General features: G+C 42.7%; 2 protein-coding genes and 1 long non-coding RNA gene across 6 annotated transcripts in view; 1 reads left to right on the top strand and 2 right to left on the bottom strand.

Moving 5' to 3' along the window:
- Window positions 1–1,081: 1,081 nt before the first annotated feature.
- On the bottom strand, window positions 1,082–15,811 carry RAB35 (RAB35, member RAS oncogene family). Its single transcript, XM_015877962.1, has 6 exons — window positions 15,594–15,811; window positions 11,678–11,728; window positions 10,811–10,934; window positions 4,484–4,608; window positions 4,270–4,394; window positions 1,082–3,719 (listed from the first exon to the last, which is right to left on the bottom strand). The coding sequence occupies exons 1-6, from the start codon at window positions 15,754–15,756 to the stop codon at window positions 3,591–3,593; spliced, it is 717 nt and encodes a 238-aa protein (XP_015733448.1). The 5' UTR covers window positions 15,757–15,811; the 3' UTR covers window positions 1,082–3,590.
- Window positions 15,812–15,883: 72 nt separating this feature from the next.
- On the top strand, window positions 15,884–24,223 carry LOC107321242. Its single transcript, XR_001558510.2, has 3 exons — window positions 15,884–16,066; window positions 21,762–21,826; window positions 23,977–24,223. It is a non-coding gene; the product is annotated as an uncharacterized LOC107321242 (long non-coding RNA).
- Window positions 19,814–24,647, bottom strand: part of GCN1 (GCN1 activator of EIF2AK4) — a 38,725-nt gene continuing 33,891 nt past the window's right edge. For 2 of the 4 annotated variants that reach the window (XM_015877953.1, XM_015877954.1), the window contains exons 54-58: window positions 24,007–24,103; window positions 23,003–23,151; window positions 22,293–22,397; window positions 21,018–21,236; window positions 19,814–20,505 (exon numbers count right to left, since the gene is read on the bottom strand). In XM_015877953.1, coding sequence (XP_015733439.1) covers window positions 20,380–20,505; window positions 21,018–21,236; window positions 22,293–22,397; window positions 23,003–23,151; window positions 24,007–24,103 — 696 coding nt within the window. In that variant the 3' untranslated portion in view covers window positions 19,814–20,379. Of the gene's footprint in view, window positions 20,506–21,017; window positions 21,237–22,292; window positions 22,398–23,002; window positions 23,152–23,956; window positions 24,104–24,647 lie in introns of those variants that run through there. The other 2 variants (XM_015877955.1, XM_032447886.1) reach the window with 2 other exon arrangements.

The raw sequence follows: 24,647 nt of genomic DNA, 5'->3' as shown, positions 1-24,647 counted from the left end.
AAGTGAGGTTAGAGGCAGTGCTGCATGCACAAGGACTTCATAGCTGTATGCACTTGGCCTACTTAGAATGGTAAATTCCAGATATGCCTCGGCAGCAGGCAAACTCTCCACTCCCCACTCGGCTATAAAAAGCAAGATTGTTGTAACCAAAAGCCAAGAAAGGAAGCGTCTGGGTGCTGCAGTAACCATTCCCTTACACTGAAAGGGAAAAGCACACAGCAGGGACAAGCAGAAAGAATGTACCTATAGATATGTACATAAACCACAGTGCTGTAATTTTTGTATGTAGCAGTCATGTAAATAAATGTATGGTTTTTATAAGATACATATTATGAAAAATCTATAAAGGCATATTTTTAGTAAAAAAAAAAAAAAAAAAGCTTTTCTTTTGTAAATAGTTCTCTTCAGAATAAAACGGATCGTTTATATACTGTCTCAGCTCTGAAGTCACTGCTTATCCTGCCCACCTGCAGAACAAACTCACTTCTTGAAGAAGCATCTTGGCACCTATCAGCATCTTTAGCACCTCATCATCCCAGGAAATTCGCCCAGACAGCACCTGCAGGTGTTCTGCAGAGAAGGAGTAGAATATTTGAAGCATTTACACCTCCTGCTGCACAGGAAAGCAGGCAAATTCAGGTCTCCTCCACCATCCAACCATCTGTATCCTTTAGGGGCCTTTACATGGAGGGGTATTCTAACAAACTTAGCTAAACCTCAAATGTACAATGAGACACATCCAGCATGTCCCAGTTGCAGCTCAGGCCATCTGCATGTCCTGAAGATTCTCCCATTAACAGTCATACCTGAACAAGGCAGGCAGGTGAAAAGGCATCCTTCCATAACACTTGGGGGGTACTTCCACACCACTTCTGCTTTCAATAGCCTGCTTGTGTAAACTGGCAACCAGCACAACGTCAGCTGCACAGCTCCTAGACAGATACACATGAATGGTTATTTCACCAGTACCTCCTTCCCCAGAAAGAAAACCCCTCCACACCCAGCAGAAGGGCTCAGCCCTGGCCTGCCACCCTCCACCTCCAGATGATGGACAGCAGAGGAAACAAAGCCTCAAAAAAGATTTGGCAGCTTGTAACCTTTATTTTTAGTTTTTTAAAATTATTTAAAAAGCATAATTAGAAACTTTCATTACAGAAATAATCCTAGCAAACCAGTTAGACATTCCATTGCTCGACATTTAGGAAACTTCACATCAGCACACCACAAGAGATGCAGTCCCCACCCCTTCCAATTGAACAGCCAGTGGCAAGAGCAGATATAACCACTCCTCTACAGCCAGTATTAGGGAAAAAATCCCACTTCAGGAAGTTGGACACCTGGGTTGGCAGAGTTCAATTTGTGGCCACAAAGACCTGGACTCAAAGAGAACCAACCTTTCCACATAAGAGAACACTCCAGGTTTGGGTGCACCATTTCCTCATTTTATTGCATCGGTTCCAGTCATTTCAGACATTTCTTTACTTCAGTCTGTAAGAAGTTGTTCCTTCCTGGATCTGCACGCTCGCTACCACCAGAGCCCAAAAGAAACATAGTTGGACCCGTTAATCTGAAAGTGGTAACTGTCACAGGACAGCTTCATTCCAACAGGAAGGCTTTGAGGACTGACAGAGCTCCTTCCTTGTGCATACACCACATTCAACATGAGAAAGCATACAGAATGACACCTGGTGCAACTTAAGCTGCCCCTTTCCACAGCTGCTTGAGTGTAACCATCATCAGAGCTCACGCTAGCAATGTCACCCCAACTCATTTCTTGGGTTACCAATACAAGATATGTGAAGAAAACAGATGGGTGAAGGCAGCTGGAAATGTACTCCCAGCACCTGAACTGATTAAAAATGTGTTTACACATTCATTCTTGGCATTTTAAAAAAAAAAAAAAAGAAGTCTCCAAAGTGATTGACCGTGATGTGATTGTATGATTAGGGCTCCTACCACAACCAGGAAAAACCTTAAAAAAAAAAATACAGACAAAATAAGTGACTAAATTTTAGCCTCTCCTGGGGGGAGGGGGAGGAAGGGAGAGAGGAGGAGGGCTGATCCAGAGCTCGTGGACATCGGTGAATCACATCCTACCAAACCAAGGCCAGCAATTCCATCGGGCTCACTGACAAATGGAGTAAGTCTTCCTTCAAGGTCTTAAAGGAAATCGAATCTTCCAGGCCTTTTCGTCATCTTAAAGAAAATTCTTCATTATTATTTAGGCAATTATTCAGGTGCTGAGCACGTACATTCAGCCCAGAAATCTAATACTTCAATTACACAAACAATCTCTCCACCTTTAACTATATCTATCCAGGGCAACAGACTGAGCCCTTGTTTTCCCAAAAGAGCCAACACGGGCAAGGAAAACATCACTGGGCACAGCAAGACCAGTTTGTTTTCAAAGGTGAACCCCCAAGCAAGTTTTCCATTTCCTTACATTAAAAAGCAATCCTCATTTCTAATAGGAGAGCCCTGGGAATGATCCTGCAGCTGCTTTCATTTTCAGACATCAATCCGGAACGGCTAGATTTATTGTCATGCCTTTTCTCACTGAAAAACACAGCTTTGCCATCAAAATTCACATTCACGTTCAGATCTCCTATTTGTTGACAGGACAATGAGGAGAAAGGGGAATTGTTGTGTTTTTTTTGGCAGAACCACATGATTTTTGTTCTCAAAAGAAATGGACCCTCACTTTGGACCGTGGCAGAACCAGAAGCAGAGGCCAAAGGAGTTTAATTTCACCCTTTAAAAAAAAAAAAAAGTTTTATCCAAATAAATCCCACTTCTGCAGGCTGGGTGTTTCGGTTTTTTTTTCAGTATCTTGATACAAATGGAAGGAGAGCGCAGGTACAGCTGAGCTGCAGCACAAGAAGATGAAACCCAAGGACCCAGCCACAAACCTGGATCGTGGCAAACTGAAATTCAAGGCCCCAGCAGCAGCACCAGCTGTCAGCCCAGGGGCTTGAGAAGAGAAACCCCAGGCTCCAGCAACAACACCTGCGATCCCGGTACCTAGAAAAAGAAAACCAGAGCTCCAAGTAAAAGCCTGGAACTCTAAGTGAAGCCATAGGCCCCAGGGGCACCAGTTGCCAGCCTGGAGCCCAACAGAAGTGAAGCCAGAGACCCCAGGAAGCAATTGCTGCCAGCCTGAGGCCAACTTGAATTAAGAACCTGGTACTATTTCATTAAAAAGGTGAACTCTGCAGTCCATGATTGGTTGACATTAAGAAGGCATAAGCCAAAGCAACAACAGGGAGGCGAGGCTGGTTAACGCAATATACATTATATACAAACTCTTGGGTTAATTAGTCCACTTGGTAGGCAACGTCCTTTCTTGTCTACAAGGCGCACTGGAATGAGCAGGGGAGGAGAGAGGGGCAAGATTCCATCCGATACCTTCTTGGCACTGAAGTGGTAAGGTGCCAGCGCCTCTTGATAGAAAACATGGAGAAAAAAAATAATCTTTAAATAACGGCACAAAACTGAGGAAGTCCTCCCAAAGCCTGTCCCAGTGGAATTGCCCGAGTCTAGCTGGAAGGGCTGATCTGTCAGAGCAGAGTCTCTGCAGCAGGGGAAGGGCATTAGCAGCACCGCTTCTTCCTTTTACTGTTCTTCGTTAGCTTCACCACATCATTCTGTTGCTGCTGTTGCTGCTTTGCTAAGTTTTCTTTCTTTGCTCGCAGAACTAGCTCTGTAATGCAATTAAACATCTGCAAGAGAAACAAGCAAGATCAGACCACCTAGGAACTAAGGCTACTCATCAGGGAGTTGCTTTAAAAAAAAATAAAGTCCACTCTTAAACTTTTCAGTAACGGTTCAGAGACCTTCCCCAACCTACCAGAACACACCAAGCTCATATCAGGTATCCTCCAGAGTCACTTCCAAGCTACATCAGTAATGCTGCTATCCCCTTTCCCAAACCAATAAATAAAAACAGGTGAGTCTGGCAACTGAAGCCTAGAGTGAAGAGTGAGCAGTTCTAGCGTCTGTAAGTATCCTCCCCAGTGAGACATCTTTCTTGAGAACAAGCCTAGTATGTTAGAGCTGTAAAGCTAGTAAAAATACAGTGGGGTCTTCACTTTGCTTCTCAACCTCTTCCAAATGCAGTCAGATATCTCTTGTCACACTACCTACTCACACACAATCTGAGCGAAGCATTTTATCTTTCTTCCTCAACAGAAATAAAGTAACCCTTCCTTTTTCCCAAGCCAGCATCTCCAAGTAGTTATTTTCCATACTCTGCTCCGCATATTATATTACCTCTTCCACATTAATATTTTCTTTGGCGCTGGTCTCAAACAATTGGATCTCCATCTGCCCAGCAAATTTATAGGCATCTTCTGTTTCTACTACTTTTCGCTCTGGGTCATCATTCTTATTCCCCACTAGAAAAAAGAAAGGAAAAAGTCATCATGGTACTTTGACAGGTCTGTCCACTAAACAAGATGCTTTAACTCTCTGATGAAAAACTTACCTAGTATCCGGCAAACATCATCACAATTTTGATTAATTTCATGCAACCACCGTTTTACGTTCACAAAAGATTCTGCACTGGTTACATCATAGACAACAATGACTCCATGCGTTCCTCTGTAATACCTACAGGGCAGGAAAAGACAACAAACGTTAACTCAAGTTATGCATCACCTTCTCAGCTCTTGCACTTAGTTTTGACAAGATTCATAATAAATCCCCAAGTCAAGGCAGTCAAATGCCCCCACTTCATGGAATCACCGAAGCTGGAAAAGACTCTTAAGATCATCTAGTCCCACCATCCACCTATCACCAATATTTAGCCAGCAAAATGTGCATCTGTCCAAGCCATGGGCTCCAGGAGGATACTGTGGGAGGCAGTGTCAAAAGGCGTTGCTGAATTCTAGGTAGACTACATCAACAGCCTGTCCCTCATCCATCACATGGGTCACTATATCATAGAAGGAGATCAGGTTGGTCAGGCAGGACCTGCCTTTCACAGACCCATGCTGCCTAGGCCTGACACCCCCCGTTGTCCAGCACACGCCATGTGTGTGGTCTCCCTCAAGATAATCTGCTCCATAACCTTTCCTGGCACTGAGGTCAGGCCGACATACCTACAGCTCCCCAGACCTTCCTTGCAATCCTTCTTGTAAATGGGAGTCACACTGGCAAGTGATTCCTTTCTAATGGAAGCCATTTAATTCTTCTAGATCTAGACTTCCCTGCTCACTTAGTCCATTCCAACAGATTTCAAAGCCCAAAGCCTGTTGCTGACTGCCTTGTTCATGCTGCCAAATCCCTCAAAGATGACAGCGTCTCCTGGCAATGTGAGCAAAAGGCAGCATTGCTCCCAGCACGCCCTCAGAACTGGCTGTATTGTGAACCTTAGCGCTCCGTCAGCCACATCAACTCCCTGCAGTAATTTTGTTATCTGTGAAGGATTACTTCCAGATTAAAATCTCCAAATATACTCAACCCCCAGTCACAGTTCTCTTGAGCTCACAAAAATTTCTGTCCTGTTGAACAACTGTGCTCCAATCACACCTTCCTACTCAACAGATCTACTCCATATGCACATTCAGTGTGTACTGCTACCTCCAGCCATTAAAAACAAGCTTTGCTTTGGTTTATTCCTATTAGACCTGGGCAATCGGCACCTCTAAGAAATAAGTAATAAAGATACAAAAACAGAAAACCAAATTCAAGTTCCAATGTTACCACCTTCACAAAGCTGCTGAAGGCAGGCAGTATGCCCACCATAATGAGCTATATAAAGCAAGCTGTAGATCCTCAGTTTCCAGCCATATTCCCAGGAACACCAGGTATTTACTGCAAGTTTGGCACCTTTGACCAATAAAGAGTAATTGAAACAGCTGACAGCAACGCTTTCACCAGTATCCAGTTTTCATATTTCACGTAGCTTTATTTCTTCCTCATTCACCTCTTCTTTCTTATAATTTATATTAAGATCCTTAATTAAACAAATGCATATGAAGCCTTAGGAATTTCCTTTACACTGTGATAGTGTTTCTAGAGCTCTACCACAACTACTTACTGCAGCAGACTCCCTTCTGCTGCATTTTAGATGTGAGCTGTGACCACCCTGGCTCTGATAATTTCTTACAACACAGCAAAATTCAAGGCTGTTTAATCTAATCCAAAGGTGCAACCTTTTAGAAGAACTCAACGTTGTCTCACTTCTACCAATATACTCAAGCAAGCCATTGCAGTGATAGTCAAGGAACATCAATGCTTCTCTGTGATGATGACGCATACTCTACAGGAGTAGAACCCATTCCTCTTGCTCACCTGAGTGCTTTCAGATGCTTTACCAGACATCCATGCATGCACACCCATGTTCCTTGGCAAGAACTCAGGTGAGAATTATTTACAGCCAGTAAGAGGCCCTGCACTATCTCATATCCTAATCCATTCCCAATCAGTTCCTTTAACACCTGAAAACTCGTCACAGCGCTGCACTTATGCTTTACTTAGTTACAAATTTATATCCTTTAGAGAAAAAAGCATTCCACAACCTTAATCCACACATTCAAAACCTCCCGACAATACTGTTTTATGTGACAGTACCAGAAAGGGAAAGAATCTTGATCCTATCAAAACACTAGAGTTCACTATATATGGACTTCAAGCTCACCCCTGTCCCTTCATAGTCTTTTAATTCAGCATCTCTGAGGCTGGCCAACCACTTCCTCCCAGCTCTGAGCATCACAAGACAACACTTGGCCTTTACAGAAAAGCAATGGCTCAGTTACACCTACGCAGAGCTGCTTCACTCTGCTGGGCACACCACAAAACCATGCCCTGTATCCCCGTCATCCAGACCAGGGACCCAATGAAGGCAGCATCCTGCAGCTCCTACCTTGCCCACGCACCCAGGTTTTCTTCTAAGCAGAAGCATATGGTGTTAGGGAGTAGGATAACAGGCACCTTGCACATATAGGTCCCCATCCTAACACACTGTCAGCACACAGTCATTTACTTCTAGAGATGAGAGCTGTGGGCTGGGCCATGAAGCACAGACCACTATGACATTCAAAAGTCTGGAGGAGCTGGGATCTCCTAATATCACCAGCCACCTCATCAGAAATATCTTCCTTTGTGCAAGACAGCACCTCCTGACTCCTGCTGAGTTCCTATCAGCATACATTGCTTCTATTTTTGGAAGAGAGATTTGCCTGGCGCATCCTTCTAGAAAGGTTGCCAACCCCTCATTTACACTAAAATGCCACTTTCCCCATTGGCTGACATTACCTTTGAGCAGCTCAAGAGATAAGACTATGACTACCTTTTATTCTTTAACTCCTAAGCCTTAAAAGTATAGTTGTTTTGTTGTTGGTTTTTTAAACGAAAAGCTAGCCATGCTATTTTTTCTCATTTGTTAGATACATCCTTGTGTCCTAGATAACATTTTAGGCTTGACAAGTACAGCAAAGATGCTCCAAACCCAAGAGCAGGACTGCACTAAAAAATACAAAATCTGGCTTATCCTACTCCATACTTCAGGTTTCAGAATGATGCAGTGCAGAATTGCTTTTATAAAAAGTTGTAGGCTTTGGCAAGTAGAGAACAGATGGGGCTTGCAGCATTCAGGGATAAGGACGTGTAGGTTTTGTGCTTTTGGCAACCAAGAGGTAGTTTAGGCTTTGGCACTAGAGAAAGAATGCCTTAACATCTTCCCATCCACATCTCATGGAAGACGGATACTGTAAGAATGAGAGCAAAAGAGAAATGAAGTCTTCAATTTCAGAGTCCAGCTGAAGGACTACATAACTAACTCATGGTAGCTTTCCTCTGTAAGGTAGCTGCACTCTGCCACAGCCCTTGTAAGAGGCAGCATCTCCTACAACCCCCAGTGACAAACATGTTAATATAACAGTTCCATCATCTCAGAAAGCTTATCCCTATCAATGTATAGGGATATATATATATATTCCTATATATATATATATATTTATATAAAGGTATGGAAAAAAGTTTATCTGCTATCATCTAATAACTATAACATAAAATTTTAATTCTAAAACCAGAATCCTGAATCAGAATAAGAGCAGTCCAATTGCAAATAAAGTACAGAACCAAGTTGTTCACACACCTCAAGAGTTTCTGCTAATGCAACAAAGTGGTGGCACACACATCTCTGTTGAACTGAAATCAAATGTATAGTTAGGATGAAGTTCCACACCAACCAAATGCATACAATTTGTCCTCTCCCACCAGCATGTAGCAGCCATCCCAGTTCTTTCACATTTAATAAGCAGTAAAAATAGTGGCTGTCTTTTATAATTTTCAGTCTGAAATTCTGATGTTTGACTTTCCTCCATTTCTGTAGAATACTCTCAATTATTTCTATATTATTTCTATCCCTTAGCACTTTTAATCTGTTCTTCGGTTTCTGTGCCTGTAGTCAAGTACAATTGAAACAACATAAGAATGTTTCCCAATTTTTTATTATTAACTTTCCACTGTCTCAGTCACTTTGCAATCCTAGGTCTAAACTGCAGCACTTCCAACTTATTACAACTATTACCAAGTGGACTCTTATTTCTGTCTTGTTGGCCTTGTGTAAAGGCACTTCCAGCCTACAGTAACACTGAAGGAACACATTTTCAACTCTTAAATTCAATCTGAACAGTCATTGTAACAAAGACTTTACATCACTCAGTTGACTGCACCCCACCCATGATGCGGTGAGCCAAGCCCTTTCATAAATACTAACACCACAACTCTATTTGTTTGAGGCTCAGTTTGGCCTCAGCAAATCAGTTCCTGTATCACTTTGCCAATAAACAGAGAGAGAGAGAGAAAAAACCCTTTCCAAAATCAGAATCTTGTTACATATTGTTTTCACAGGTGATACATTTAGGTCAAGAGTGCCCTTGGAAAAATACCAGGGAATGCTACACAGTCACAGCAGCCCACCCAGCAGCAAGAGAAGCCCTCACCACAATGTAATCAGCATTGTCAAAGTGTTTTCCTCAACAGCATAAATGCACTCCAACAGAGGAACTTCTTTGCTTACAGCTGCACAAAGTTCAAACCTTTCTTCCCTGCCACGCAAGATTCTGTAGCTGCTTTACCAGCATCAGGCCAGGAAGGCTGCGGCCTTCACTTCCCTGAGAGCATGATTTGTACTTGTTCTGGCAAAACATGCAAAATAAAGGAAGAACTGAAGTCAAACAGGTCATGGCACAACTGCCTCCAATCCCTTCAGATTGTCCATTTTCTACTGCAATTGAAGAAACAAAATCCATCAAATACTATGCAAAGTCTGACCTGTAGCTATTCCTGTTCACAAAAGGAAGCCTCTTTTCCTGGTATTCCCCATTCAGTGCCGGATACCATGGCTTTTTAAACTAGCTGGCATCAGCCCCTCAGCCCCATGAACCAACACTCATTAACACAGCTCTGAATTGTGTCAGGGAATCAGAAAACAGGAAGGCCCTCTGCTGACTCAGCACTAATTGGGGCACTGCCTGCCCTGCATGCACAGCTGATAGGAGCTGCAGTAGTGCTTTGCTTCCCTCCCCTCACTGCTTCCTGCCCCAAGCTGCTGCAGTGCTGAAACAAAAAGTGATGTCACACACAGGAACCCTACAAGAGGTAACTGAGTTTTTTCAAGCTAAACGTTTAGGAAACAATGGAAGTAACCCAGTAGTATCTGTACAGAAGTGCACAGGAAAGGGGCGGGGTACACATGCCCAATTTTACCATTCCTAGCTGTTCAGGCATAATAGATGCAAGCAATCCCACTGTTTTTATGTCTGAGTAATTTAATCAATACACCAGCTAAAAATGATCCTCCTCTCAAAATGCAGCCAAAAAAAGATAAAGAAGTCAGACATCAGAGACGAAGTGAAATACCTGAGTCTTTCAAGAATATATGCATTTTTTAATACTCAAAGGAAACAAAAGTTCCACTTCCAAAGACATTTCACAGAATCACAGAATCACAGAATGACCTGGGTTGGAAGGGACCTCAAGGATCATGTAGTTCCAACCCCCCTGCCCGGCAGGGCCACCAAACATACGCCTTTACTAGATCAGGTTGCCCAGGGCCCCGTCCAACCGGGTCTTGAACACCTCCAAGGACGGGGCATCCACAACCTCACTGGGCAGCCTGTTCCAGGACCTAACCACTCTCCTAGTTTCTTCCTACTCCCCTCAGCCAGGCATTAGCAGTCCAAATGTTTGCTGCAATCCATTTACAAACGCATTTTATTCTTAGTTCCCACTGCTGCAGCTCTGGGTGTGGTTTGTCCAGGAACAGGAAAAGCTGCGCACACGCTGTTCGAAAGGACAATGAGCATGAAACTGAACCCAAACCAAGGAAAAGGTTAACTTTGTGTGGGTGTCTGCTTCCACAGAACTGGACACAAAGATAGCCTCTAAAACACATTTGTTCTAGAAGAAAGATATCCCATTCTTAGTCCCCTAAGCTACTCAGTTAAACAGCACAGAGAAATTGCACCCACACTTCTGCAGCACGTTCAACCAGAGGATGGATCTTTCTGGGCAGGCTTTCAGGATAAGTTTTCTAGTATATGCAAACCAGTGAAATAACTCTGCTTTGAGAACTAGAAGCAGAGGAGTAAGACAAAGCTGTCACAAACGCAAAGAATGCTGAAGAAATCTGAAATCTCAGTTTCAAGCTTATCCAGAATGAGACCACCCCACCTGCCCTAAACCAGCTGAGAGAAGTCCCACTACACTAATAGCAAAGCCATCATTAGCTGATCAGCTGCAACATTAGAATATCCCAGCTACAAGTTCCATACACCAAGCTGTAAGTCACAGTTCCACTCACGTTGATGTAATAGTTCGGAAGCGCTCCTGTCCAGCTGTGTCCCAGATCTGTAGCTTCACTTTCTCTCCATTGATCTCAACCGTCCGGATTTTAAAGTCCACTCCAATTGTGGTGATGTAGCTGCCTGAAAGGATAAGTGAGAATGTAAGTCTCGTTTATTTGTATATCTCAAAACACACTTCTGACCCCTGTTTGGCAGCAGCTTTCAGACTGGGCAGGACAACTTTCCCCCCCCACCATCTGCTCATCTTTTAAAATGCCCTCTCAGGTTATGCTGATTTGGATATTTTTATCCACAGATATTTTTTTTCCAGCCATAAAACCACATCTTCCAGGCCATCCTAAAAACTGTTAAATGTTGAAATACTATTCTTCTATTGGCGGTCAAGAGTCTGCACCTTCTATCTTTGTATCTTAAGTAACTATGCAAGTATTCTTTGTGGAAAAATTCTGAGACAAAGCTTTTCCTCAAATGCTAATGCAATTGCTTGTTTTAATACAGTCTGTTCTAAGAGTTTCCTCCCAATAAATTAGCTATGTCATAAATGTAAGTGACTGAGCTACAATATTCAATCAGCCTAAATCCCAAGGGGCCAATGGGAAGTCTGCACCGAGCACTGATTAAGCTAAAACACCCAAGCTATTTCTGGAACCATGTCAGTATTTAAATACCGCGGTACTTTCAGCAGTAAGAGAAGATCAAACAGGATGGCTTATACAGGCCTGTAGCAGAAGCAGCAGAGCTAGAAACAGTGTATCCCCAGTACAGCTACCAGCATGCAAATGTAGCACAACAGCTCCTTGCCAGCCAGGAGCCCCAGAGCAGACCTTGACCATTTCACTTACCCAAGTCAACAAAATACTCACCTGAGAATGTGTTATCTGCAAAACGCAACAGCAAGCTGCTCTTGCCCACACCTATGACAAATAAAGACATTGAGAGCCTTCAATGCGGTCATCTTGGATGTCAGGTAACAACAATATTTTAACCACTCACTGCATTTACTTTTTAAGTCAGATCTTTTCTCAGCAGATACCTCAGCACCATCCCCTTTGAGCAGTCACTTCAGAACTGTTCTTGAGGATTTGATCAGCTGTTAAGTAGCACAATGCAGTTACTCCAAGATGTGGCATCCTTCTTGTGGCAGCACAGGGCTGCTATGGGTTTTATGTCCACTCATTTCTCCAGACCTCAGCAAGCTCAAAACAGTATTTTTAGAATGAGTTGCAGACCACAGTTCAAAGAGGTCTCAAGGGTCTAATGACCAAAAGCCATATTATGATCCATTGGTTTATGTTTGCTCTGGAAAAGTCCAAAAATGAGGATGCCCTGCTAATTACCGAGTGTTCAGAACACTACTCTAAACTCCTCTGTTGAATTTCACTTGCACATCGGGCTTACAACACTGCCTACCTCCCATTCATCTGTGCTGAACAGCAGTGGAATTTGGACTACTTAGATAATCAGACCAGGGTTTGGTACTATAAAGCTTAGATTATCATAGCCACAATTTAACTGAACCCTGAGCCAAACAGAGGAGCTGTTTGCTTTAGAGCACCCAAAAAAGGCTTGTTCTACACTTAGCAGGAAGGATACACACCTTTCTGAAATCGTACCTTTTGCCAAAATGTTCTACTAAACATTTTCCAACATGATCTGAGCATCAGCTTTGCTTTCCCTAAACAACTGTGTGCACCCTGATTACACCCTGCTGCATGGAAACATTTCTCACTGCTCTAGAAACAAGAATCACAAGAAATTCATTCCTGCACACCCAGCCAAGGGAATCTGGGGATCAGAATGCTTCCAAGTTATTAACTCTGCATAACAACTCTTCTGTAGCTGTCCCTTCCACCTCCCTCTTCCTCCAACCCCCCCCCCCCACCCCCCCCCCAGAAAAAAAAACCTGCTACAGCATGAAGAGGAAATTCAAGTTCACCAGGGTGATTATCTATTGAATCTTCTCAGGTAGAAGTTATTTAAGCTAACTATTTTGATGACGTATAACTTCAAAGTTCTTCCCAACATCAGTGTTCTAAAGGTAGATGTAAAGGCTATATAGAACTCTTACATTTATATATACACAAACACACACATATATAGAAGCTGAAGGTGGTGAGACACTGGAACAGGTTGCTCAGAGAAGCTGTGGATGCCTTGAGGCCCTGGAAGCACTCAAGGCCAGGTTGCATGGGGCTGTGAGCAACCTGCTCAGTCCCTGACTATAGCAGGGGGTTGGAACTGGATGGTCTTAAAGGTCCCCTCCAGCCCAAAGCACTTTAAGCTCCTACGAATATTTCTTCTCTGTTCACATCTGAAGATAGATGTCAGCAAAAAAATGGAACAAAATCCAAGGGAAAAAATAATAATAAATAAAAAATAAAATAAAAAATAAAAAACCACAACCAAAACCAGCATTATACCAGTAAACCAGATCTCAACAGCACTTTAAGTCACCATACATTCAGAGATGGTTTACTCATTTCTCATTAAGGAGAGGGGGAAAAAAACCCACAGACATAGCACATATATATTGAAGATATGTCTCAGAGCTCAAAAAAGGCAGCAGAGCAGCTCCCAAACTTTAATAACACACTAGTTCTTTAGGAAGAGCTAATCCCATGCAAAGTGCCAGTCAGCTTAAAGAAGAAGAAAATACAAGTCTTCAGCAAGTACCCTGCTCTCTCATCAAACCGCCTTCGCCTCCAGCTTAATAAAAAGAAAATAGACGCTGGAACCCACAGACATGTCAGACCACAGCACTTTATGAAGAGGCCAGCCAGCCCCAAGCTATGCTGCAGAGCTGCATGGGCTGCACATGACCACTGCTCCGTCAGCCCGTGCACTGCAGTAGAGACTCAACCTCATGCACAGCTCTCAGCTGGCTTCCAAAGAAGAGAAGCCTCCCGAGCTCAGCAAGTTCCTTAAGCTCCAGATGACAACGATCACACTGAACATACGCTGCCCCTGACCCGCATGCTGCAAGTGCTGAGAAACCACACTCTTCTTCATCCTCTGCTTCCTACATAGAGTTATTTGAAGATCTGAAGGGAGAAGGATAACAGGGCTCCTGTCTTGCTGCAGACAGTCAAATGAAACAAAACACAAACAGCCTACTGACTTGGCAAAATCAACATTAAAAGCAAATTTCTGAGCCCTGTTGGTTTCTAAAACCCGTATCTTACTGAGCAGTGAAGCAAATTAAAAAGCACAAATGAAGTGACACACACACAAAGCACTGATCATCCGGGTTATTTTTAAACGTTTGGAACAACTGAGATTAACAGCAGCTTCTCCAGACGACGTGATCTAAAAACACACAAACCTACTACCCTGGACAAATTTGCTTACAGAGGAAAGTGGATGAAACACTATCATTCACCCAGATATCAGTCCACTTCCTATTACAAGGCCTTTCTGAACAGCAACAAACAAGGCGAACAGATTGATGTGTGGAAGCAGGGACAAAGCATTACTGTTGTGGTAAGCAAAAAAAAAAGAAAAAGGAAAATCAATCTCCAGATTACACAGTGAGATTTAATTACAGCAAAAGAGAACCTCATACAGCCAGACCGTTCTTACAGCACTTTTCTCCTCTCTGGATGCAGCACAAGGACTCTGCACAGTATGACTCAGCTCAGACGTTCCATTTAATTGTTCAAGACAAGTGGAAGCCTTCCTCAGAGTTTTCACCATCCTGTTTATCTTGCCTGAACAGTTTGGAACTCATCAGCAAGCAGCAGCGTTACTGCTTTACTCAGAAAGCAGCATTTGGTTTTAATAATCCACGAGCTCTCAGAAGTGCCCAGGGTTTTAAGCTGTTCTGAAGCTCTCAGCCTTTCTTCCCATTCCCGTCTTAAAAACAGCCTTTTCCTTCTTGCAGACACAGTTTAGCATAGAATAAAATATTTTTACATACAGCAAAAGCTTCTGGAGATGACAACTGCCAAGAGCGAGCAACGCTGCGTGCTGGGACCTGCTGCCTTATGGACCACACCTCTATTAAAAGAAGAGGGTGGATGCCATCTACTCCGGCTTATGGAAATGTAACTGTGAGCTGCTGGAGGGTTACCAGCACTGAATGGGACCGAGGGTGGGATGGATCTCCCAGCCCCACATCCTAGTCCAAAGCACTGGGCACAACCTGAGCTCACCGCCGGCCCTCCAGAAGTTTCTGAAAGTGCTGTAGAATCATTCAATGGTTTATTTCCAAAACGTGTAACGACCCTTTCTCTGCAGCTCTCCCAGGTATTTACACACATACCAGGACTACAAACGCTTCGATCTCATCAAGGATTTAAAGAAACGTCGAACTCCAGAACTGAGATTTCAGGCAGTCCCGAGGGACGGCTCGGTTAATAACGAAGAATTAACAGCGAAGAGAAAGCGGCGACTGCTGCAGTGCAAGCAACACTGCCGGGGCCTTTATCTCGGCCACCTCAGGAGGGAACTCCCTCCCATCCCGACAGCGACCATCCTGCGCCCCACACACACCGATGTCACCCACCCTTGGCTGTGGCTGTGCCGCTCACCGCAGCATCCCGCACAGCGCTGCGGTCCCCACAGGGTGACACAGCCCCAACCCCCCCACACATACACCCACATACACACACACATACACACATACACACACACACACACATATACACACATACACACACATACACACACACCCCGCCGGGCCCAGCCCGGCCCCGCCGCCCCCCTCAGGCCCCGCCGCGCCGCGCAGCCCCCGCCCCTCAGTGCCTAAAGGCCGGGGAGGGTCGGGCCGCGAGCCCTCACCGCTGTCGCCGATGATGAGCAGCTTGAAGAGGTGGTCGTAATCCCGGGCCATGGCCGGGAGCGGCGGGAGCGCGGCGGGAGGGAGGAGGGGGAGGGGACGGCGGCGGGCCCGGATCCACTTCCCGAACAAACAGCCGGAACTGACAGCGGCACAACCGCGCATGCGTCTGAGCGCCGCCGTAGGCCTCCAGCTGCGCCGGCACGCCGCCGCGCATGCGCAACGTCTCTCCCTGCGGCGCGTGCGCGCAGCCCGCCCAACGCGGCTTTGAGCTGCGCATGCGCGCTTTCCCTGAGCTGGGTGGGGCGGGGCGGTGCCGCTGGTTCTCCTCAGGACGCCATGACAGCGCCGGGAGGGGAGTGAGCGCCCAGCCTGAGTCCAAGGAGAAGTGATAAGAAAAAGCCAGGACCGGCGGCATCTTCAACCTGGGGTTCGACTCTTGGGGGTTTAATGCAGAGATCTGCTTATGATTGGGGTAAGGAAGGGCGCTGTCACTTAGGTGGATGCTGACCAGAGGTGCGCTGGTCTCTCTGTGGTTTCTTTTCCACAGGAGCGTTTCTTTGTGTTGGTGTTTGGACTCCGTTATTCAGGACTTCGTTATTTTTCAGCTCAAAAATAAGCGACAACAGACAACACAAGTCCTTCAAAATAATTCCTCCGCCAATTCGTGTTTAGCAGAAGTTCGAACCAAAATAATGACTCCGTTTAATTAAAATATGTGTAACATTAGAAACATCAGCTTTACAGCTCACTGACAGAAGCATCTCATTAGCATGCACTGGGCTTCCAAGTGAGAGCTGGATCAGCTCTGAAAGAACACAATCTTTGCCATCAGCTGAGCCTACAAAGACCCTCAGGATGTACCTGCAGCTTTTGGTGACTAAAAAGCTGCAGATTCTTCTGGGTAGATGCATCTGAAAACAAACCAAGCCAGTATGGCTAAAATAGCATCTCTAGAGTGAATAGCATCTCTAGGGTCAATAGCATCTGTAGGGTGAATGGCATCTGTAGGCGTTGCCTAATAGAATACTTCTGATTGAAAACACAACTATGCTTTTAGTTAGGAACATTCCTTGATCTTAACCTACAGAAAAGTGTTCTGGCCTTCAGAGCTCAGCCCTGTCACGTCCTCATCCTGAAATCCATTTGCACCACCTCCATGTCATGATCCTATGCAATGGACTTTACAGTTCACATGTGTAACACACCACACCCAGGCTGGAGTGCTACCAGACACAAGCGTGTGCAGTTCTGCTTTGATACCCACAGAAACACTGTTGGAGAAGGGTTTGCAGCTAGTCCAAGCCCAATCCAGGTCAAAGGCAACATCTCCTGTCTATCTTATCTATACAGCATTTTAGCAGCCCATCAAATAACACATCCCCCCATGTCACGATAACCTGTGTCTCCTTCTACCATTATTTTTAAGCTTATGAAAGCCCATGTAGAAAGCGTAAGAAAGGGGTCATTTTGCCAAATAAAACACTGTATGCAACTGGGTGACTTACCTTTAAAAACTATCGAATGTTTTGTTTTCACATCTGTCTCTTTTCCTCCGAATTTTTTTAACACCTTGTAAGATAAAACATCGCGCTTTCATTTGTGATCTTCTTGAAATACACACAGTTCAGCTGTCACTCAGAGGCAGCTGCTTGACAGTTCAAAGACGTTATTACAGTCAGTTGTGGGGAATAAAAATGGTCTTAGGCTGACAACCAGTATTTTCAAGATGTTTGAAATGAGAGAAAAATTAATTCCTTAGTCTTTAAGTTGGCACCATCCGTTCATCATCTTTCGCGTCGTGGCAAAAATTATGGGTATTTTAGCTCTGATGTATTGCATTGCAGTATAGGAATGACTTGGTTAAAAGTAGCTATCAGAATCCAGATTCCGTGTTGTGCTGTAATTGAAAAATCAGCATATTCTCAATAAGTACAAGCTGAGTTCCTGCCTTTTACTCCTCTCTGTCAGGAACAACTAAACTGAGCACAGGAATCCAGCTGCTATTTGGAAAGATGAATGAGTTTTTTCCACTTCACGTTAGACAAAGTTAAAATACAAATCTTCAGAATGCCCTTAACTCAGTTACAAAAGGTAGTAATTGACTAAAATTAATACGCTAATTGAAAAACCTACTTGACTGTGATTTTCTTCAACGTGTTCAAGAAGTATCAGGATCCTGGAGAAAAACAAAGCTGTCTATGACTGCGCTCAACCTGCCGTGCCTTAGAAAACCTTGCACATTTGTCTTCCTTCTTGCTTATAGTGGCCAAAGAAGTTATTCCAGTACAACTACTGAGATTTGCCCACCTATTTTCCAGGCTTCCTATTTTGTTCACTTCTGCTATAGCGCACAGTACTTTGGCGTATGGGCGTTTAACTGCTGTTCCTCTGTTATCCTCCAAACACTTCACCCACTGCAGATGAAATTAATCAGTGTTACAAGGCTCCAAACCCTTAAGGGCATTTTTAGTTTTCACTCTGATTATTACCAATGCAATGCAAAAACAGAGTTTAAACTTGAAAGGATAGCAAATAAAAAGTACAAAGATTAATTAGTTGAATTACCACTCATCCTTGAGACTTAAGACTGCAGAAGAAGATGGCAGATAAACTTTTGCTGCCCAAGACTGTGTGTTTTAGTGGAGCTGCCTTTAGATTACACATTAATCTCATAGGCAGTGACACACGGACTGAATTCACTGCTTTGAGGTATATCCACCAATACTTGCAAGTTTTCTTCTCGGTGTAATTACTCACAGCACTGTCAACACAGGCAAGTAGCTTTCCACACTGAATCATGACTGATGCAGCTCATTACTTTAATTAATTACCTGGATGAAGGGATAGAGAATACATTTTTAATCCGTAGATAACAGAAATCAAACAGATTTGCAAGTATTCTGGAAGGCTAACTCAGAATTTAAAACCACCTTCAAAATGCAGCTAAATGCTATTTAATATGTGGACTACAGGTTCAATAAGACCAGCTGGAAAGTGGTAGAGTTTTATAGAAAGAATGAACAGCATTAATGCAAGATTGGACATAAACAGTGAAAGAGCAGATTTGTAGCCTGGATTCATAACTGATTGCAAAATGTCTGCTATTGCAGCCAAGTCTCTTATGGGGACAGACAGCAGCGTGTTGCATAGAACCTGCAAAATGATGTTCTCCAGCAGATCTGATCCAGCAGTGGACACTACAAGGCAACTGTGAAACTGAATGGAACAAATATGGAGAGCAACGAGATAGATTCAGAAAAGCTCATCCACAAGCCCTAGAAAATCCAAGCTTGTTTCATCCATGAATGGGAACACTGCAGGGATAATGTGGCTGCTGCACAAATGAACTGTTTTCAGTGCCTGTGGGAACAGGACAAACAGCAATGGACTCAGATAGCAGCAAGGAAGGATTTGATAGCCACAAAGTGAGCTCTAACACTCCGAAGAGTGTATATAATGAAAGAGATTGCATGAAAGGGTTATGGAATCACGGCAATTGGCAAATCACTTCTAGTACAGTGTTCCCACGTGGTTGCATTTTATGCTCTCAAATGTCGTGATTTGTAGCATTTTTTTCTCTCCCATCTTACGGCTGAACCATCCAGTTATATCTAAGATCACTGCCCCACTTGAAACTGTAAATCATAACACTTTGGTTTCTGAAGAGCAACCTTCTTCTGTGTAGTTCCATCAATCAGATAGGGCTCACTTTAACATGCAGAATGCAAAACTACATTTCTCTTTAAAAATGTCTATCCTGCAAAGCAATTTTCCCCACTATTTCCATCAAATAGCATATAAGACTTCAGTCAATTAAAGAGAAAAAGAAGTGACTATTTGGCCAGATGGAAAAAAAAATACTGCTTTCTCAGAGCAGTGCAATTCAATGACAAAACCCCTCTGCGTGTTGGAAATGCCAAATATCTTCTAAAGCCTTTGAAGACAAAAATAGCTTTCACAAATTGAATAAAAAGCTGTATATAGTTCAAAATACTCCAGAAATTAAGAGGAGTAATTACAAATTTCATTAAATGTCAGTTCTAGCTTGGTTTTAAACCCTAGCTTTTGCAAAAGGGCTTATATAGATTACTGCGCTACACACTCTATGAAGTGTATGCCTTAAAAAAAACAGTCTATAGACTGTATGTCCAGAAAGTAAATCATGGTATTCATTTGTTGGCAAATGAATGCGTAAAGAGAACAGTTTACACCAGAAGGATCAAAGTCAAAGCCTTTATTAAATGTTCATTCTTTAATCAGACTGCATTTAATTCCCCCCTTGAATCTGTGATTTCTAAGGCTGTTTTAAATACTGTGTTTTACAGGGATCTTCACTCTTCAGAACCGTCACAAGCAGCAAGTTAGCAGTACACAAAAACAATTCCAGCTTCACAGGGTCTCTGGAAAAAAACAACAGTACTTCCAATACCGGAGTTTTGGCACACAGACCCTGGAAAACAAGTAGATTTCACCAGAGTTTAAGCCTGATGTGCTCTAACCACATCTCACAGTTGGCCAAAATTTATCAGTATAGATTAGTATCTCTGTTTCTTGTGCATTATCTACTTCAAAAAAGGGGACCAAATTTTCAAATTTCAGCTATCGTGGGTCTAATTAAGGCTATTCTGGTATATTTGATACTAAAATACTCTCTGGGAGTCCTGTTCATGAAATCCCATCAGAATTAACATTTTCAAAAATGAAAACATTTAAAGTCGGTGTTTTGAGTTGAAATGCTGATGCAGCGGTTGGGTCAGTGTTGTTTTGTCTTCGGGAGCTCGACGATCACGTCAGTATAGTGTCATCTATCTGTTCATCAGAGTCAGCCTGGCCAGCCAGCTTCTTAAGAGATCTCCTGCAGCTTTCGTTGAGAAGCTCCAAGCTGGCCGCATCTAAAATCTTGGAAACAGACTGTGGAGGGAAGAAAACACCAAATAATTGATTTCTTATGACACACCATTCAAAATAAGAGCAAGTTTAAGTGCCTTACAAGGTGTATTTATCTGCATCTTTGAATATTCCCAAAGCCTTCATCCGGTTTTATGATTCCAGACATGATAACCAAACCAGCTAGAGGTTTGCAATAGGATTATAAAAATGACAAAAGCAATAAACTACCAGTCCTAGCTAAGGCAACTACAGCACAATATGGCTTCAGACATTAAACACAGTGAACACATTAAATACCTTGACTTCAATAATACCACACTGTACGGTTGTGCAGCATGACATAACTTGCATACTTCTTCAAAGCTTACCATAAGAATACTAATGAAGGCTTTAATGCAAATAGGAATATCCCACTCCACCTATTTCATAAGAGACTGCCAGCATGTCCTGAGACTCCAGGCAAATACTCACACATGAGCAGAGCCACCTGACACAGCCTACTACCAATGATTCTGTTTTCTTCTGTCTCATACCTCAAGCACTTGTTCACCCGCTCTCATCTTCAGAAGATTAACAATGGCTTGGTCGCTGTAAGCTCTTACACTCGTGTTTTTGTCTTTTGTGTTGTCCAGAAGCGCTTTGAGGATTGGTTTAATTGTCTGAGGATCCAGTGCAGGAAGGTGGTTTTTATTTGCCCACCAGATCATTTTCTCTGCAACTAACTTTATGTCACTGGATGAGTTCTGCAGACACTGAAGGAGACAAAGATGGTTTTAAGTTTAGATATACCAAGGACAAAGAATTGAAAGCACAAGCTTACCTATTTTTCCTCACTTAAGTACCTTTAATTACAAGTAAATCAAGTAGCCTTCAATTCACAGAGTTTATATTTCAACCAAAAATCTGCTTTGAAAAACAGTAAGGCTCCATGTTGACTTGCACTTATGGTGGATTTTCAAGTAAATTTAGAAGAAATTTCAAATGTGAAATGTAACACATTTTTATTTACCATAACGCTGGCAGACAAATTACAAGGCGGCAGCAGCTCGTCTGCTCCACCACTACCCCTCACTCTGTCATCCCTCATCTTTTCTAAGACTTTGAATACACTCTCATGTTCAAAATTCAGGTTCTTCCTGCCCCAAGGGGTACTTTTGTGGGGGAAAAAATAAAGAATAGCAAAAGAAAGGAATTTTTAGGTAGATTTTCAAATAGATATTGATTGAAAAGAAAAAAATAATAATAAAGCACTAACATAATATTGCCTTTCCTTCCAGGCTCTAGGAGCTGCTCCCATTCAAAAAAATAGAAGTCTGAAAGTACTTATGCAAAAGCAGAGAAGGTAAGGAGTTAGTATTCAACAGCTTTCTAACAAAGCCCCTTTGATCTTTATCAGATTTTAAAAACAAACTGACACCTGCCCCCCTTTGCCCCCTCCATGCTTTTCTTCCCATCTCTGTCAGCTGCTTGTTACCGCAAAGGAAAACAATTATTCACACTGAATCAAAGTTTACCACAGAACAAGTCAAATTTCCACATTACAACAGAGATGGAGGTGTTGTGTTCACAGCTGTAAGGCAGGCTTGTAAAATTATTCTGTTTGCTTTGGAACAAAAAACACTTGTATGGATCTCCAATTATCAAAGTAGTTACAGCTTCTCAAAATAAGGCAACTGAGGTTTCAGTTTTCATGCTGGGTTACAAGGGTTTAACTTCACAAAGTAAACCACCATAAATTAGTAGAAAGCAAGATTGTATTACACTGGTTAAGATCAGAGGAGAATGCCTGGTAGCATAAACATTCTTACCTTAATAAAGAGGTTGGAAAGTTTTGGAGGCAGATTCCCTCCTTCTTCCACGTGGTATTTCATAAGAAAGCCCATCCCTCTGATGCCACTGACTGCAATGGGTATCTTCAATGTAAAAACAAATGTGTGATATGATTGATGTTACTACAGTAGAGTTCAACAACCCTTATAACTAGGCCCATGGACTGGTGAGCTTTTGCAAAAGGCTGAACGTATCTGTCAAAGAACTGCAGCATGCAATGCATGAAAACTGTGTAATGTTATTGGACAAAGAGGATGAAAAAATCATGACGTGACTGTGAGTCACACAGAACGACACGGCAGGCCCCACATAACCCACAAGTTGCCTACACTACATTATTCATTCATCTCTATTCCTTCTAAACTGAAGTATTTGTTCATCTTGTAAACCTGGCCTGTGAATGAGAACTTTAATAGAGCAACAGAAGTGGAATTTACTCCCAAAGTTACTCTACCGTTGAAGATTATTTAATCTTCATCTTGACAGAGACCAGCAGTCAAAGAATCAGAATCACAATCATGCAATTTCACTATAAAACTGCATCTAGTCAAGAAAGAACATTCAGAATACATTTTTATTCTGTTTTATTTGTTACATGTATTTCTGTAATACTGTGAACCTGTGAGCCTTTTGTAACTACTCCCACAAGCACTTGAACAGAACATGCCCTTTCTCAAGCAGCACTTACCCTGTCAGCGGTGGCATTGCTGAGGATCATCTCCAGAACACTGTTATAGTACTTGGGGGAACACAGCCTATAAGGAGCAACATTTACAGCCACTGAGAGGGCCAGGCTTCGTCCATGTCTCACCATCCAGTCAATTCCAGAGATGTCTGCTAGAAACAGCAGAAGAACTACCTCTAAGAAAGGCTACTGTATCCATCTGAGAAAGCATTTGTCAGTTTGTCAGCCTGCTTCTACAAGAGCAGCATCTTTCTCCTTCCAAAAGAGACATATAATCTGTACTATAACACAATACCTCTATCAGAGAGAATTCTCTCTGGACTGATGTTGAAACCCAACATACCATTGAACTGGGTTTTTCTGATGATACGTGTAATCACACCCACATCACTTGGTGCATGAAGAAGCTTGCTGTTAAAATTACATAAGCTTTGATACCACTACAATTGTAAAAGTAATCTGTAATTTGAAACCAGCTAGTAAATTCCCTTTTCAATTCTATACAGCACTATAACACTCCCAACCATTACAAGGTTCCTACAAAATTCATGCTTCTGACTAACTAACAAGCAAATCAGTTAATTCTCCAAAAGCATCTGAAGCCATTAGATGTTGTCTGCTATAGTCATGAGCCAATTTGTGATCACGGTGTCATCAAATAAAATGGAACAGCCCTCCCCCATCCTGCCTGAACGTACCGTCACCTCCCATCCACTGTGAATCAGCACTAGGGAACTGCTCAGCCATGCTGGTACTTGAATCAACTCACCTCAACCCAAATCCACAAAAAATATGGCAAACCCAACTTATAATTGTCACCTTGTGCTCAATGATTTTACCAGAGTGTAAGAGCAGCCATAAGCAAAGAAAAGTACAAGGAAATCTAGAGATTTGTTTAAAATAAAGAGAAGGAACCTGAATAATCACAAAGTTTTCACAAACCACTGGCTAAGAATGTATTTTCTCTTGCTTTTCAGACTTAGTCTTGACACAGTAGCTTCACCTACCCAGTAAGTGCTGGTGGAGAACAATACTGAGCTCCTCTTCTGACAGAAATGCACAGAATTCTGCTAAGCAGCCAGCTGAAGCCATGCGGGTGGCATCCTAAATGAAGAAAGGAAGGAAAGAGTAACACTGGTTGAGCTCAATCCACATCACGGACAAGCAGTCAGACAAGCAAGGGACAGAAAGATGAAATAAAAAGAGAAGGGGAAAAAAAAGTACTAGCAAACACTCTTTGCCTCCTGCTACCTGTGGATTTCTGTCATTTTGCAAGGTTTGTTGTACATAATGAAAGCCTCACATCCAGTCAAAAAAAGCCAGTAGAGATTATAAAATTACAGGTCTCATACAAACCATGACTTGTTAAATGGAAAAGTTATAAAGAGGAAAGTGAGTATTTTAAGAGATATGTTAAGAGTTACATTTTTATTCACAGCCCAGACAACAAATATTACTTCTGTCCATCTCTGCATAAGCTTATTGCTGTGATAAGATTTTACTTTTAAACTTCTATACTCATGTTTGTTTGGTGTGGGTTCTGCGTCTATAAACATCTGCACTTCTCTACCCTAACACTTAAAATCCAGCGTGAATTTTTCAATTGTTCTATTTCTATCATGCCAACAGTTGTATGCCTGCATTGCAC

Source organism: Coturnix japonica, chromosome 15 (genome assembly GCF_001577835.2).
Source record: "Coturnix japonica isolate 7356 chromosome 15, Coturnix japonica 2.1, whole genome shotgun sequence".
NCBI classification, from domain to species: domain Eukaryota; kingdom Metazoa; phylum Chordata; class Aves; order Galliformes; family Phasianidae; genus Coturnix; species Coturnix japonica.
This window is presented reverse-complemented; position numbering and strand designations above follow the sequence as displayed.

Bases quoted from the DNA above. Each gene is read 5' to 3' on its own strand.
- RAB35 (XM_015877962.1), bottom strand. From the start codon at position 15,756: ATGCGCGGTTGTGCCGCTGTCAGTTCCGGCTGTTTGTTCGGGAAGTGG. The intron at 4,395-4,483 runs GTAAGTTTTTCA...TCTTTTTTCTAG, and splicing joins TGATGTTTGCCGGATACTAG to TGGGGAATAAGAATGATGAC. The intron at 3,720-4,269 runs GTAATATAATAT...TTTCTCTTGCAG, and splicing joins AAAATATTAATGTGGAAGAG to ATGTTTAATTGCATTACAGA.